The sequence below is a fragment of the Plectropomus leopardus genome, chromosome 8 (genome assembly GCF_026936395.1).
Source record: "Plectropomus leopardus strain MGB_pleo_1.0 chromosome 8, ASM2693639v1, whole genome shotgun sequence".
Classification (NCBI taxonomy): domain Eukaryota; kingdom Metazoa; phylum Chordata; class Actinopteri; order Perciformes; family Serranidae; genus Plectropomus; species Plectropomus leopardus.
The window spans coordinates 7191768-7208038 of NC_142183.1; the positions used below are offsets into that span (position 1 = coordinate 7191768).

Sequence of the window (16271 nt, forward strand, 5' to 3'; positions counted from 1 at the left end):
CTGGATGTACTTATTTATTTGATTTTTTTTAATGCCCATTTAATCAGAAAACACTGAGCGTGCATTTCTTCCTTCAGTCAGCCACAAGCTCTTTTCCAGTAAAATGTAGGAGTCTAGTTTCAAATCGCAGTTGCATTCAGTTTTTCTAGTTTTAAAAAGTGCAAACAATCCTCAAGGCCGGATTCAGCGTCTCACTCAAAGACCCTTCTGCACAGCGGCTGCAGCATGGATCCAACCTGTGACCTCTTTGCCTCACGACAGACTCTCTAACCACATCGCGGGGAGAGAACAACAGGACATAGACGGACTACAGGCCCGTCTGTCTCCACTGTTATCTGAGCGACAGTGCAGCCTGGAAGGAACCGAGGGAAAGGGCCAGGAAAAAGGTGGGTCTATTGTCCGAGCATCCTGCTGGATGTGACTGACGCTCATTGTTTGACCAGCGGCCTTGTTTTTTGTTTCTTCGTATGGTTTTCTTGGGAACATCCTCTCGGAGCATCCCATGTACAGTGTGACATTCTTGCACCAACAAAGTGAAATGAGACTATTGTGTGAATGTGTCATATCAAATATACACATTGGAGGAGATCATATCCAAACCTGTTTATTTATCTTTTAATGTCCTGACTGTATAGTGTTTATTTGCCATCCTTTGATTATTATAATTATTGCTTCAATTGCATTTTGTCTTAAAACTGTTTAAGGATATGGTTTGACTCTGTTTAGATTAAGGAAAAAATAAAAAATCACAAGAGGCTTTCCTAAATACTGCAATAATTAATTAATTGTATTAAACCTGCAATAACGTTTGTGGCCTCTTGGGGGCAGCATGACAAATTAGTGAACACAATACTGATATATTATCATATTTTTAGTTGATTTAGTGAATTTGTTAGGAATTGGATACTTATTTACACAACTAGCAAGTTATTCAGGCAAAATTATTATTAATTTACAGTCGTGTTTATGACAACCTCATGAATGTAAGTCCAATATTTACTGTCTTTTAGCTCAGTTTTTGTCTCCATCAACTCCTGAAGGAAATTTCAGTCTCTTCAGCTGCTAAATGCTCCACAAACTAGTCTGCTGTTTTCTGAACATGTGTAGTGTAGTAGTGGATTGTTAAAGCTTCCTACTGAAAGGATGCTATGAAAGCTGTGAGTGAACCAAAACCAACTAAACAATGTGCTGAAACTCTTTGTAAAGCTCAATGAAGCAGAGGGGAGCTGCAGATTTAGATGCTTATGCAGGTTCATCACTACAACTGACCCCTTTCACACAGTCACATTGTTATTTCATATATTATTTAAAAATAAAAATATTGATTATAGCCACTTTAAAGCTACAGTAGGTAATTTTTATACTACAATTTCATTTTTGCTGATACTTGCTACTTGATTGATGGATGGATAAATGCATTGTCTTTTTCAAAATAAACACAGAATGTAGGTTAAAAAAATGTTTTTAGGTTTACTTCCATAGGCTTAGGCAAAAAAAGCACTTGGTTAGGTTGGCTTGAAATAGGTACATTTGTTACTAACAAAATGTAATGTCATGTGACAGCATAGCATGCTACACATACTAGCATGCCACATGGTTATTACAAAAACTTGAATCACTAACGGTTTAACTAAGGAAACACACAGCAGTCTTCGATGTGCTCCATCCAGCCTCCCTCCCTCCCACACAATGAAGAATTTTCTCCTCATACTATGATAGCAGCCCAGTTTGTCAAAAACTGCCGCCAAGGGTGCCTTTTTGCGTCAGTGTCTCAGGCTGAAAGCCACTGACCAAATGCCAGTATTTGATGAATTGGGAGTGAAATCAGGTCAAATTAACCTGATTTTTTTCACATTTTTTCCTGCCTCGTGTATTGCTGTCAGTATATAGTGACAGTTTCAGCAAATACAACAGTTATTTTTTTAAAAGTGACCTTCTGTGGCTTTAAAGACATTGTTTTTATATAGTAGCAGGCTCCAAACATACACTCTTGGAACATGTATTAGTTTGTGTATTAGCCTCACTATGATAAAACAATACGTCTCTCATATGTCTGTCTTGTATCTCTTTAATTTGTCACTGTGCATGGGTGACCAAACTTTTTTCCCCTTTCGCAATTAAAAATGTATCTACTTATCTATCACTGTTGCATTTATAAGCAGACATAATAATCAGTGTCAACCATAATTTGTAAAAACACTGGGTAGTTTGTGACTGTGCTGTTAAATTGTATGTTAATCTCTGCAGAATATATATATATATATGCATAATATGCAGTTTTTCCAAACTGGATTTACCTAAAAAAAATGGGATTGTCCTTTCTGTCTTTTTCAGTGATTTTTGTAGCTTTATAAAGAATAAAATAATACCCAGGCAAAAGCATTCAGCTAAGTTAATAGTAATGACCACAGTTATCTAAGGATAAGGTACTTTTTTCCTTTTCTGAATAACCTATCAGCCCGTCCGCTCACCTTCTAGCAGCATTATTCTTTAATTTGGTGAGGGGGGGTGCAGGCAAGGAGTTAACTAAAGGAAGCAGAAGCTAATGTGATTCAGTCCTTTCAGCGACTGGCAGCATTATGAAAATACAAAATGTTTTTGTTTTTAATGTAGGAGCTTTGAGCGACGTTTTACGGGTCCACAAAAGCAGATGTCTGTTCATTGTCAATAAGTCTGTGAATCATAATAACAACACATATCAGAGACTCTGCTGAAATAAATAACAATGCTGTTTAGCCCATGCAGGGAAAGTAAACAACAAATGCTATAGACTAATTTAGGACTCTATTGTTTTGTTGTTTGGTGAGCAGAAAATGATCTTTGATTTAAATGTATTTGATAATTTAATGGACTCTGTTATAATCAGCACTGTATAATCAATACTTAGCAATTAATAAATCAGCTGTGAGGATTTCCTGGGTCACTAAGACCGCTTTTAACAGGAAAAAGCTTTAACATCCAACATTTAAAATACAATAAGATGCTATGATCACACCTTCTGTACATTTAACATCTTTTTAATAACTGATTAATTGATTTTAAAGCCTTTTGTTCATCAGCAAACAAACGCAATTTAACAATAGCTGCGACCACAAACCTGCATGCATTCCCCCATTTCCAACCTCCCTTTTAGCCAATAAGCATGAACACAAACACACACCTCTTCACAAACACACTTGACCTCAATGCTGAATTTCAGCCTCCTAGGACAAAAACCGCGGCCACTAAAGGGTTGGGAAATTTACGTGGACCAACTGACCGACCGACAGGCCGACAGAGCGATCTGTAGAGCAGCTGGTCGCAGCTAAAAACTCAGTCGTGACACATGAGAAGCCTTTTCAGTGATACCTGCAGTGGTTCCCTGATGGTAGATAAATCCAGCAGTAATGGTTCAGATAAGGGCAGCGTGATGTTCAACACCTTTCTGGTAATTACTCTCAGCCAGTTTCACACACGTACACTGTAAAAAATGTCTGTCTTACTAAGTATTTACGCATCATAGTGTTGTTGAAAAATGTGGGGTTTTTCCAGTTTGTTATTAAAATTCGTAGTATTATTATTAGCTTTGCATTTTATGAAAAAATATTAATTTTGCACAAATAACAACATCCTGTGAAGAAAAGCTTGGCTATAAAAATCTAACTTTGTTTCTTGTCAATCAACAAGTCATTTTTAAAGGGAAAGAGCATCATCATCACAGCATCAACACCTCATAGTGAAAGTGATTTTTTGTGTTTTTAATTGAAGCTGTATTGTAATAATTAGCTGTCATTTGTCTGTATTTGTCTGGCACATTCTTCGCCATTATTTCTTTATTTTAAATAGGGTAATTTGAACCATTCATTAATATTATTGATCATTTTGGGTTAAGTGACTTTCTTTCTGGTAAGATCATCTGGCTGTCACGATTATATTTAGCTTATATTTTATGTGGACATCTTTTCAAGTGAAGATTAGAAACTGTTATTGCTTGTGTCTGTTCAGAAGGAGATACCAAACTTTGCTGCATTCATGCAAACTAAGATTGTGAATAATGGACAGATGCCAGGGAAGCAGTGGGTAAACATCCATGCAGGACAGAGAGGACATGTTGCGTCAAAAGACACTATTTGATGCACTGGAGAAGGTGACCCTATTCTTGACATTTCAACTTAATTCTCGAAATGCAAATTTAAAAACAACAACAACAAAAAAAAAACAGTTTTCTGTTCTGATTCATTTTTACTGATTTGGGACACTAATACTGAAAGTTTGACTTTATTCTTGAAATGCAAAAAAAACCCAAACTTCCATCCCTTATTTATTTTTTCTTATGTCTTTAACTTGCACTGAAATTTCGTCTTCATTTTCAAAGTTCAAACTTTTAAAAAATTAATAAAAAAATCCTCCCCTGATGTTTTTCCTGCCTGGGCCCAATACTCTTCATGCTTATTAAATGAGACATTAATTGAGGAAATAATCTTCAGCTAATCAATGATCAGAATCATTGTTTGCCGTTCAAACGTCTTGAGAAGCAAAAATTTCCTTTATGTGTCGTGGTGGCTCATCTTTAATCCCTCTCTGTGAACCTCGCAGCTCAGTGCCAACTTGACCTCTACATCATAAGCCTATTCATGTCAATCTGACACGTAGTGCTGATGGGAACAGATCCACTTTGCCCCTGACAGGAACAAGGGATTTTGCCATAATGAACACTCCAGTTCCTCCAGTTCCACAGTCGAGCCAACGAGTCAGGTCTGTGGGCCCATTTGAATAATGAGAATGAGACTAACTATGTGCAATAGACACAAGAATCCAATGAATGGCCTGCCAATCACTGTTACTGATTGCATGTCTATCCACTGAGGAAGAGTGTGACCATTAGACCCACTGTCAGCAGCGGCGGTTTGTGAGCGCAGCCCTGTGGGTATTATTATGGCGCCTCCATTAAAATGCTTTTGTTTTCCTTCTGTTTCACCCTCTGTGTTGTAGTTTTACTTACAGTGTTATTCTGTGTCCCCGCTCTCTTCTGCTGAATATTAATGTCTCCTATGCTAATGGCCTTACACCGGCTGAGGTCGACCAAGCTCCTCCTCTGAATGTTAATCCGCCGCCTCATTTGCATACGCTTAAGTGTCAAATTCCCCCACAAATCACCGCAGCTGCCTCTGTACGGCAGGGCCGGTGCCCCCTGAGCGACAGCACAGAAACAATGTGGTCACACCGTATGCATGGCATCAAATCCACATCAAAGCCTGTTTAGATTGCCAGGTCACAGTGGGTTCACATTGTGTAAAATGAAGGTAATGGGATAGCAGTCAGCGCGCTGCAGAAATACAGCCGGGCAGGTAATAAGTATGAATGGAGCAGGTAATAAGGTTGGGATAGAAACAGACCCCGAGTCATCACAGGAGCAGGACTGTTTAAACTGCAGCACAGTTATCAGTTCAAAGGTGAGCGCTGATCCCAGGCAAGCACGCGGGACTTGTTGTGTCGTTTGTTTGTTTTTTCGCCGTTTTATTTTCCATGTGAGTTTCTGAGAGCACAGCAGGTGAAAAGGTTGTTACCAAGAGGAAGCAGAAAACAAACCTTCAGTATGTTTTAAATGAGGGTCGCCTAAAAATAAAACTACTTGTTAACGAACCTAAAGCAGAAAACATGAGAGTACATAAGATATTTCAATCGGCTGTGAAATTTTAAAGCATTGAACCTTTAAAACATCATCAGTGTTAGTGTATAATTAATTTTTTTTTCATTTTCTTATACAGTATATCATCATCTCAACAGTAAGCTGAAACATTTAGCCAGTTTATGTATTAAAATAAAAATATTTTTCAACCGTTTTGATAATCAACTCATCATTTAAGTTGTGTTATGAGCAAAAATACCATTAAATTCTTCTTAGCTGTGAAAGTGTGCTTAATCAGGATTATTTTGGTCAACACTGAGATCACGATTATTCAAAAGGATTACTCATTGACCTTGGAAACATCATACATATATTGAACCTTTAAAAAAATGTTGTGAGTGGATTTTTATTTTTATTTTAAATATAGTTCAACAGAAAAACTGGCTGAAAGTGAATTTGGGCTTTTAGTAAGGCGGGAAAACACGTTGCTGTAAAGGAAAGAGGTGCACTGGATTTAAAACACAATACAAAATAGCATCATCGTAAAACATATCGTGGGCACATTTAAAGATTTATATCGATTATCTTCTTTAAATAATTGTTGGAAGCCAAAACCATAATTTGATTAATCACCCAAGCCTAATTTATGTAGTATTAAACTGAATATCTTTGGATTTTGGAGTGTTTGTTGGACTGTGAGAGATGAAATGATTGATGGAGAAAATAAACTAATGATTAAATGTTTGTGAAAATACTCATTAGTTTCAGCCTTAAGATCGTCATCATTATAGCAAAACTGGGAGATTCAGCTGATTATTCCTTTTTTGTCCTCAAAAAATGACTGTGTGGGTCATCTGTACAAGCAATTTATTACAACACACAATTATGTTTATTGTTAGGTGGCAACTTCTCGTGGTCGTGGTAATTATGACAGAAGGGAATCAGCCAGTGAAGTGATGAAGGATAGAGAGCAACAGAGAGTAAGGAGCCAGGAGATCAGGTGGATGGATTGGTCAAACAAACTCAGGACTTTAACCTAAGAGACCACTGTTCGTGTCCCATGTGAAACAAAGAGTGAGCATTGAGTTATTTTAATATGCGTATGTACGTTTACTTACATAACATCTTTAACTTACACCATGTGCGCAACACAAGTTAAATTTACTAAAGTTACGTTACAAATGTTCTTATGGGAACCCAAGTCACGATCTTTTCCTAAACCTAATGACCAGGCTGAACAGAATACTTCAAAGCTTCAGTCATGCCTTTGTAATCAACTTCCTCAGCTTCCTTTTTTCAACACTAAAATCGTGGAGATAACTGAAAAGAGGCGGCAAGACTCAGACACGAAGGACGTCAGTGTCAATATTAAATTGGCAGTCCTACAAGGAAAAGGAACAGGTGAGACAAAGCATGGACGGTTATATATTGTTGACCACTTTAATGACGCACTTGCGTTGCATCAATAATGAGGCCCTGCAGATCTGTAGGGTTCGAAGTTATTAATAACTCACAGAAACAAAGCTGTAATAGTCCACCTTCCACCTTCTCCTGCCTCTCTCTATCACTCTCTCTCTTACACAAGGCAGGTTTCCATTAACTCTTAATTTGCACAAATTGAAACTGCAAACATAAAATACGCCTACACGTCTATTCCGTAAAAAAAATTTCGCTAAAAATGTTTTTATGCTCTCATTAGGTAGTATTTCAGGCGATCTGAAAAAGCCATATTTCGTAAACCTGCAATGGAAATTTTTTTTTTCTTCTATAAGTCACATGATGTACAACAAAGACTCAAAGAGTTTCTGCAAGAGGTGTTATTGCATCCCATAACCGTACTGCTAAAGACTGCTCGGGTGTGGGTTGTTGATGAGCATGTATGAATATGACTGATGGCTTCCCTCATAATTATTACTGAAGCTTTGAAGCCCCTAAAATAGTATTCTGGGCAGCACTTATAATCAAGTAACATTCATTTTGTTGCCTGAATCCTAACCAAAAAAAAAAAAAAAATCAATGGTTTCAAAATGTGTACAAAGTACAAGTAAAATGTATGTGTAAAGAAGTATGTGTGCCTGTTGCTGATACTCTCCATTGGTCATATATGTAACTCAAACAACCTCCTCTGTTTATAAATGAAGACGTGTCGGATTCTTCAAATAGTCAACTACTTTGATTAAACATTAATACAATTCTTTAAAGCAAAAACTCCAACTATGATCTGGTACCAGTTTCTCCAATGTGAAGATTTGCTGGACACACCTTGCACGCAAAGAAATTGGGATCAACCTTTTTCAGTAATGTGTGAAATGTTATTGACCAGATGCTTAACTGATAGATAAGTAGAGAACATAGATCAATGGATAATAAAAATAATCATTAGTCGCAGCCCTATACCTCGCTACAGCTCTCTCCACCTACACAGATATCTCATAGCTCAAAGCAAACACTTTATGTTTTTTTCTTTCCGGGGGTTGCAGGAAACAGACATATACTGTATATGAGAGGATGTGTACACCTAAAAGTAAACTTCAAAACACCATGAAACAGCCTCTCTAATGCACGAACAACACCGAAGTTGAGTCTTAACTGTCTTTAATGGCACAAGAGCATCCAGTGGTGGATTTTTCCTGGTATAGTTAATTTCTCCAGCTTTTAAAACGATTCAGGAGACACCGAAAACACTGTCGACTAAAGGTTCCAGTCCGAGCAACAATACTGTGTAAGTGCAAGGTATTAAATCAAAAGAATAAAACCAGAATAACACAAACGTGTCTAATTCTAACAACCTGATATTTCACTCCCGGAGGATTCACGGCTATAGATGTCACTTATACTCGTACAGACTATAGCTTCCTCTGGAGGTAAGTAAGTCTCCTCCACGTGTCAGGTCCCGCCAGTGCGAGCGGCAGTTGCACCACCAGCCAAGCAAATTCAAAAGCACACTCATGAATAAGACAAATGGAAGAATTTTCAACAGAAGAGTGACTTCAGTCGACTCCTTCAACACTTTTCTAAAAAGGTGGTGTCATACTGAGGCTTAGTCAGTTCCCCCGTTTAAAAACTACTCACAGCGACGGGAAGGCAAACTACAGTGAGTCATTCTGCTTCGACGGCCTGCCAGCAAGCACGATGTTAAGTACGCTCGGAGCCATTCTTATCCCTAACAATGGCAGTCCTTTCACAATGTTAAGCATCTTTACTTGGGTGATAATTCTGACAAGGCGGCTATTCGCAAAGCTTGAAATCATTTTGACTGGATCAACAAAATAAAGCAACAAACTGCAGTCACAGAAAAGCTTTAATATGTGTCTTCACACTAAAACCCAACAGAAGAATTCCCTATTATGCGTTCTTTGGATCGGTTTAACATGCTTTCTGTCATCTACTGTATGTGTACTGTACATTTTTGAACAAGAATAAAAGCTCCTGCTCATAATGCACGTAATGACTGACCAGTCCCGTCTTTAATACATATGTGATGTTGTTTAATTACCTTGATACTGCATGACCTTTTGTAATTGTCTGAGAACTGCCAATAAATATGATTTCACACTGATATATTTCAGAAAACGATGCATTATCTCTGGGTCAGCCGTGAAATATGTCTATGTTAAACATAATGGATTTTAACTGCTGCCAGTGTGGACGGTCCTTCATGGGCAGCACTTGTGAAAACACAATAACATTTCAAGTTTGTTACATTTTCCAAATGTTGTTTTCTGAAACGTTTTTGTGTTTTCTGAAACGTTTTTGTGTTTTCTGAAATGTTTTTGTGTTTTCTGAAATGTGGTGTTTTTTGAAATCTGAAACGTCACTGTCACTTGTGAAATTGTTTGTTTTATGAAATGTCATCGTGTTTTCTGAAACGCTGTTGCATTTTGACCCTCATGACCACCATACAAAAGAGTTCATGATAACAATATTAACACGATAAAGCGAGATCGGAAATAAACAGAAGAGGCGCTGGATTATTAACACGATCTCATCATATATTTATCATTAACATAATATCAGTATTTCATTTCACACAGTTATCATCAACACCTGTATATTGCAACGCCTCTGTGCAGCACTACCCTCCCAAATCCCAAATAAGTCTATTCTGAGATACGAGGAGTTCTAGTTTAACCATCAGACGTCTTACAGCAGGATACGCTGCTCTGCATGAATAAGCAGCATCACATTGCGGTAGGGTTGCAGCGGTATACCGGTTTCAAGATATACTGTGGTAAGAAAATTAAACCATTATCATACAATGTACATTTGTTTATCTAAGAAATGCCGCCAGACGGAGAATCTCACCTGTACTTCGCCTTTCCTCCTCAACTGCCTGGCAGATATTTTAAAAGATACTTCTATTAACAAAAATGGTTTCAAGTTTTAATAAAATTAAGCTTGTTTAATGAAAAAAAAGCTCTCTGTTTTCATTCCTTTAAGGGTCACTATAACTGATTATGACAGTGATCAAATACTGCATGCCCTGATATTTTTGGAGACTGTAATCATACTGTAAAAAATCCAATACTGCTGAAATATTACTATAATAAATTTTCACTGTGTTTGATTTTTTAAAAATCAAATAAATATACATTCACTAACGCTTGTCAATATGACATTTAAAATTTGAAATATTTCCTTATTTGGTGCAATGATGATTTATGCTCATTTTTGTGCCACTTCATCACTTTTCTACATAGTTTAAAAAGAGAAAGAAAAGAGAAAAATATTTGCAGGAAATTAATTACAATGATTTTGCAATGATTGTTATTTTCACATAAACAGCAGTGAGCGAGTAAAGCCAGTGTCAACAAAACACAACAGCAAAGATCGTCATGTGTTTTCAAAACCGAGTTAATCAAACTTCCATCAGTTCACTGCCAGCCGTTCACATCAAACACAGAAGAATATGGATCTGCAAAAGCTGCAAGCAACAAAACCTTGATGAAATATTCAAGAAACTATCAACCACGACAATTCAACTATTTTCTTGTAATGGAATCCAGATTTTTTGAACATTTCAAACTTCCTGTTTTGTAACATCATCATCCTGACCCGGCGCTGATACTGACACACTATTGTTCCTGAATGTGAGCTGAATGTTAAAGCACAGGAGGCGGACTGAGCGGCAGAATGACCCCTTCAGGCACGCATCATCATTAAGGGACCAGCAGCAGCTGACCCCGCTTTACAGGAAGTAAACATGAAGCATACACAATATTTTCACACAACATCTATCTCTGTTTCGTTAGAGTGAAACAACTACACAGAACTCTGTGAAGGCAGATTTATGTTACAATTATTCTACAATTTCCTCAAATATTTTTTCACATGCAATACGTTTCAGTAAATTGATGGCTGCAGTTTTGCATCCACGAGGATAATTGCTATATAATTTTGTTAAAAGCCTGAACCGAGCTGTATGGCACATCTGGATGCAAACAAACCCCCCAAAAAACCCTTGATGCATTTATTTCCCGCTATAGGACACTACTTCCTCCACGTTACATCCACCACCTGCATTTTAATCAAACAATAACCACATCGCGAAAGAGAAGATGTATTATACACTCCTGCCGCTGAGGAAAAAAGACGAGGAGGGGATGAAGATGCTATGAGCACCAACGGGAACAAAAAAAACTAATTATATTATTATGCAATTATATAATTTAGTCTGAGGAGATGAAGGTAATGGTTTAAACTGATGTGTGTTTGTGTGCCCAAATCATGAGCTGTATATACACACATGCACATGTCCTGTCGTGTGTGTGCGCATGTACGCACACGAGCATGCATGTGAGTTTGTGCATGTGTGTGTGGTGATTGCACTTGGTTTTCTTGGTGCATGTGTGGTACAGGGAGTTGAGGTCCACTGGGGCTTGGACCACTCCGTATGAATAATGCATCAGACCGGGCCGTTGCATCTCAGCAACATTGCCTTGGTCTGCTTAAAGTTGCAAGTTCCTCTTTAGGAAAGTCAGCATCATTCTGCGAGCTGCTGCTGCAGTAACTCAGCTGGAGACTGCATGCCTCTAAAAACCAGATTTCTAAAATGACTGCAACAATTTCATATCCAATTATTTCATTAGGATACATTTATTCAAAACAGCTCAGTTTGTAATGTCACAGCAGGAATCAAATTCCAGCCTTAAAGCTTCCGACAGCAACCAGAAGTCACATTATGTAAACAATTTGATGTTTGGAGCTTAAACTATTATTGACTAGTCTATTCATAGAGAATCAAGTTGAAAATGGTTCATGTTAAAGTGATTTTATTCAGTACAAATGGCCAAATTCACTAGCTCCAGCTTCTCAGTTGTGAATATTTTCTGATTTTCTTTTTATTCTGCGATGATAAAGTTGATATATTTTGGTTTTGGACTTTTGGTCTGACAAAGAGAGACATTTTTAAGAGATCACCATGCACAGTTTTTGCTGACATTCTATGCATCTCATGATTAATTAACACATTAGGAACAACTGCTAGATTAATGCATAATGAAAATAGTCCTTAGCTGCATCCCTGACATTTACAGTTAAAAAACTGAACAGTTAGGCTGCTAAAATGTGCTTTTTATTGCATTTTGCAGCTTTCCATTCCCCTAAAGATGCCTCTCGAGGAGAACTTGACATGTTGGATGAACTTTTTATCTGCAGATTTACACATTTGAGATCACAGAACAGATGCTGAAGACAGATGCTTGCTATATAATTCACATTGGGATCACCAAAGGTTTAGTCTGAATGACACTGTGTACGCCACACGCACTGAGCGCACCGACTAGTTGAAGCATCAGGAAAACTGACATGAAATTAATTCACCCCTCCTGCAATTATATTATGATGGTCTTACTTTGCAATCAGATGGCTCACTTTCATGGAGAGAACTTCATCCACAGAAACAGTGATGAAACCTGGGATGCATTATTTTGCAGTTATACCACACAAGGACATGGGCAAACTCTCTACACTGAAATGGGTCTTGAGTCAGTTTTTAATATGCAAATATAAATGTAAATGTATGCAAATAAATTAAATGCACGTGAAAAGGCTACTTTGCCTCAGTCTATGCAGCCTAGTTAGACTTGGTTAGCCTTTTAGACATTCAAACTGTGTTGTTTATTAATAACTTTCTGTATTGATGTAACACTGCAAAAAAAGTGTTAATTTTAGTGTAATGAGTTTTAAAATCTCGATTAAAATCTTTAAATGTCATGTTTGCGGTGTAGTTCCACTTGATTTTGAAATACTTCAGGTGGAGACCACATCAGACTAGATGACACTTACATTTTAAACAACTTAATTGGCCACGTGAACGCATGTTTTTCCACATATCATGCTGATTTCCGTAAAAACAGAGACTTTAGATGATGATATTTCTTGCAGCGTTTAGTCTGCACACCGGAGCCTGTTTACTTTCACCTCAGGAATGTTTGGCACTTTGGCATCACATCCACACCTCCAGATTGACAGACCTTAATACCGACCTGAGCCCCTCTTTCTCCCCAAGCCTCCAGCCCTTAAATCCCTTCTATTCCTACCCGCTCCGGACCCCCACAGCCCGGCTACCCTACCACACCGGTACCGCAACCTAAACGGGACCGTGCAGCGGCTCCCTCCGCTCGGCTCACCTCTGTGCGCGCCTGCAGCCGCTTGTTCATCTCGTAGATCCGATACTCGGGCTGGACCATGTAGGGCGAGTGTCTCCTGTAGAAGGGTCCGAACGGAGACGAGTAGAACGGGTCGTGGGTTGGGTTGGACATGGTGGCTCCTGGCGAGGCGCACGGCGCGATTTCAACATCCAGCGGGCACAGCAGCGCACATTGGAGTGCGATGCTCTCCGAAGACCCCCAGTAGGAAGCAGCCGCTGTCGAGGCTGAGCTGCACTCTGCAAGTTGGCCTGCCTAGTTCGCTGCTATAGCGTGGTGCTGGAGGAGGAAGAGGAGGAGGAGGAGGAGGGAGGAGAGGAGGGGGAGGAACAGGGGAGGGGGGGTTAGAATTGAAGGGGGAGGAGGGAAGTCGTTTCCTGTTCCCTCAAGACTTACACTCAGTTTTGCACTCTTGCAAAGTTCAAGATCTCTGTGTGCATGTGTGTTTCTTTGTGTGTTGTCTGTTCTTAAGGGATGCATTTTTTTTTGTTTACATTAGTCAAACTTTTTTTTAAAAATGTAATCGCGACTAATAGCATTTTTAATCACATTTTTAATTCCATTATTTTGCATTTCAAAACAGTTTTAGGTCCACATTGACCAAGTAACGTCATTCTTTCCAGATTTTCTTGATTAGGAATCACATGAAAGCAAGAAACTGCATGGGATGAGTTTAAGTGAGTTTGTCAGTAAAGGGGAGAGTCATGGGTACCCAGAGTGCTCCAGGGATGACGTTTTCTGTGGGCCAACCAGGAAACTAATGTCGCTCTGGTTCCCTAATCAAGAAGCCTATGAGATTTTTCCATTCATTCCATTTCGGATTAATCTTAACATATTAACACCACTTTCAGGATTTTTGAAGCCTAAATGCAATCCCCAGAGGTAAAAAGCTCATGTTAGGCTATAACAAACTACACTATGGTCGCGTCGCCACCGCTAAGGCTGGCAGTGTTCGGCTTGATGACATTCTGTAGTCTCACTTAGCTACTTGTTGGCAACCGTCTTTTTTAAGACACATAAAAGCTTCAGTGTTCACCAGTGGGGTATTTACTGATGTATTTTGTGTCAGGAAAACAAAATGTGAAAGTCTCTTTAGCTTGTGTTTACCACAGACCTTATTTAATGCCTCTGACCAAAAACTGATTAAAAAAATCCAATGACTTTAAGGCGAGGGACCCAGAGGTGCTAAAATGGGTAACGGGTATCCGAGTTTTAGGAGTCATTACTGGGGTTCTCTATATAATCCATTTTCATTCAGATATCTTGAGGTCAGAGGTCAAGGGACCCCTGTGAAATGGCCATGCCATTTTCTGCAGCTAACATGAAATGGCTGGTACCACTGCATTCCTTAGCTCCCGAGCGTAATAAAAAAAAAACACACATAATCTTCGGACCTTTGTTAACACTGACAGCCCTAGTGTACATGTATTTATACTGTAAAGTATAAAGTATTTGACTTAACACAAAGTGTTCACATTGTTTCATAAAGTATGACACCAAAAAAATAATCTGGAAGAATCAAAATCAGTATTTTGTAAATTTTGTGAAACATGAACGTGCTATAAAGGACTGATCACCAGCCACCAGCCAAATGCTGGTAAAATATGCAAGTGGCTGATAAATTTGCTTCATTGACCTGCAAAAAAAAACCCCAATAGTAATCTATTAAGTGGCTCATATATTTTGGAATCCACTAGCTGCAGTGGCAGCTGGACAAAAAAGTTAATTTCCAGCCCTCTTGATCATTATAACAAAGTAGTGTTCATATGAGTTCAGATGCATGAAGCAATTCACACAGATCGCCTGATCTGAATAATGACACTGTCTGTCATATGCGCTTTTCCCAGCCAAATTAGCAAATATACAGTTTTTTTGAAAATGCAAAAATCCACTAAAAATAAGCATAACACTCTTTTCCCATTGCAAGTACACCAGAACAGTGTACACGGCTCTGTGAGTGTGTCGTTTTACTGGTGTCACGTCTGACGTCATGGAAAACAGGTTAACAAACACTAGAAAGCAGCATGGAGGCCAGTCAAAATGTTATAGTGGTTACTTCTTTTTTATATATTTACTTATTCGAAATTTCTTTCAAACTTGGTGCGGGATAATTTGGATCGATGATGAAGCGCTGCTTTGGCGGAGATGTGTGGTATTTTCTGGTTGTTGGGGCTAACCCATCTGTTGTGTTTCCATTACTGTGGGTGGAGGATGATCTGAGCTGGAGTCGATAAATACCCGTAGCCACAGAGTCATTTGACCTGGGAGTGAATGCTAATTGTAATGTTTTCCATTAAATGCAAAAAAGCCAGATGTTAGCGGGGTTAGTGGATATTTGTGCAGTGGGAAAGGGGCAATAGGTTTAGTTTTTGAGGTGAGGGGAAGGGGAGGGCACAGGGGACACGTCAATAATTAGAACATGTGCATTTGTCCCCCCAATAAATCCAGAAAGTAGTGAAGGACTTTAATTTTGATATAATTAAAGACATTCTCACCAGAAACTGTTGCATAAAAATACAGCAGAATGCAGGAAATTAAGTGTTTGATGCTAAGATTTTTCTGGTAAAGGAGCCCTCAGACCCCCCCCCAAATGTTGCAACAAACCTCGTGCCCAGGCTTTCTGTGGCATATCAGAACCATTTGGTGGGCTGTTTAAGAAAATGAGTTGCCGTAATAATCACAGATATTGTTTTTGGTCTTATTTGACTCCTGTGTGCACAGTTAAATCCTGAATAAAGAGGAGATTTGAGAATCCATTTCAAATCATGGGCAAATATTTTCAGTGTTATCAGCATTCAGAGATATTAGTATTCTTGAAGAAAGCTGGAGAGCAATGGGAAAAAAGTTAATTTCACAATTTTGAAAGAAAAAGTATAAAAATGTGTTTGTCTTAAAAAAAGAAAATATTTAAAAAGAAATTGTCAACTCATTTTGGCTGAATCTTATAAAAATCTGGTTCAGTATTCCTCCTGTTGGTCCATGCTATATGTCTAAACTCTAAGAGTTAACAGGGC

At 38.5% G+C, this 16271-nt stretch overlaps 1 protein-coding gene across 4 annotated transcripts in view; it reads right to left on the reverse strand.

Annotated features, from left to right (window-relative positions):
* The window catches only part of ldb2a (LIM domain binding 2a), a 120593-nt gene extending 107073 nt beyond the window's left edge, over positions 1–13520 (reverse strand). For all 4 annotated transcript variants that reach the window (XM_042493547.2, XM_042493546.2, XM_088080809.1 and 1 more), the window contains exon 1: positions 13240–13520. In XM_042493547.2, the coding sequence (XP_042349481.1) occupies positions 13240–13371 (132 nt within the window). In that variant the 5' untranslated portion in view covers positions 13372–13520. The remainder of the gene's footprint in view (positions 1–13239) is intronic.
* Between the last annotated feature and the right edge of the window lie 2751 nt (positions 13521–16271).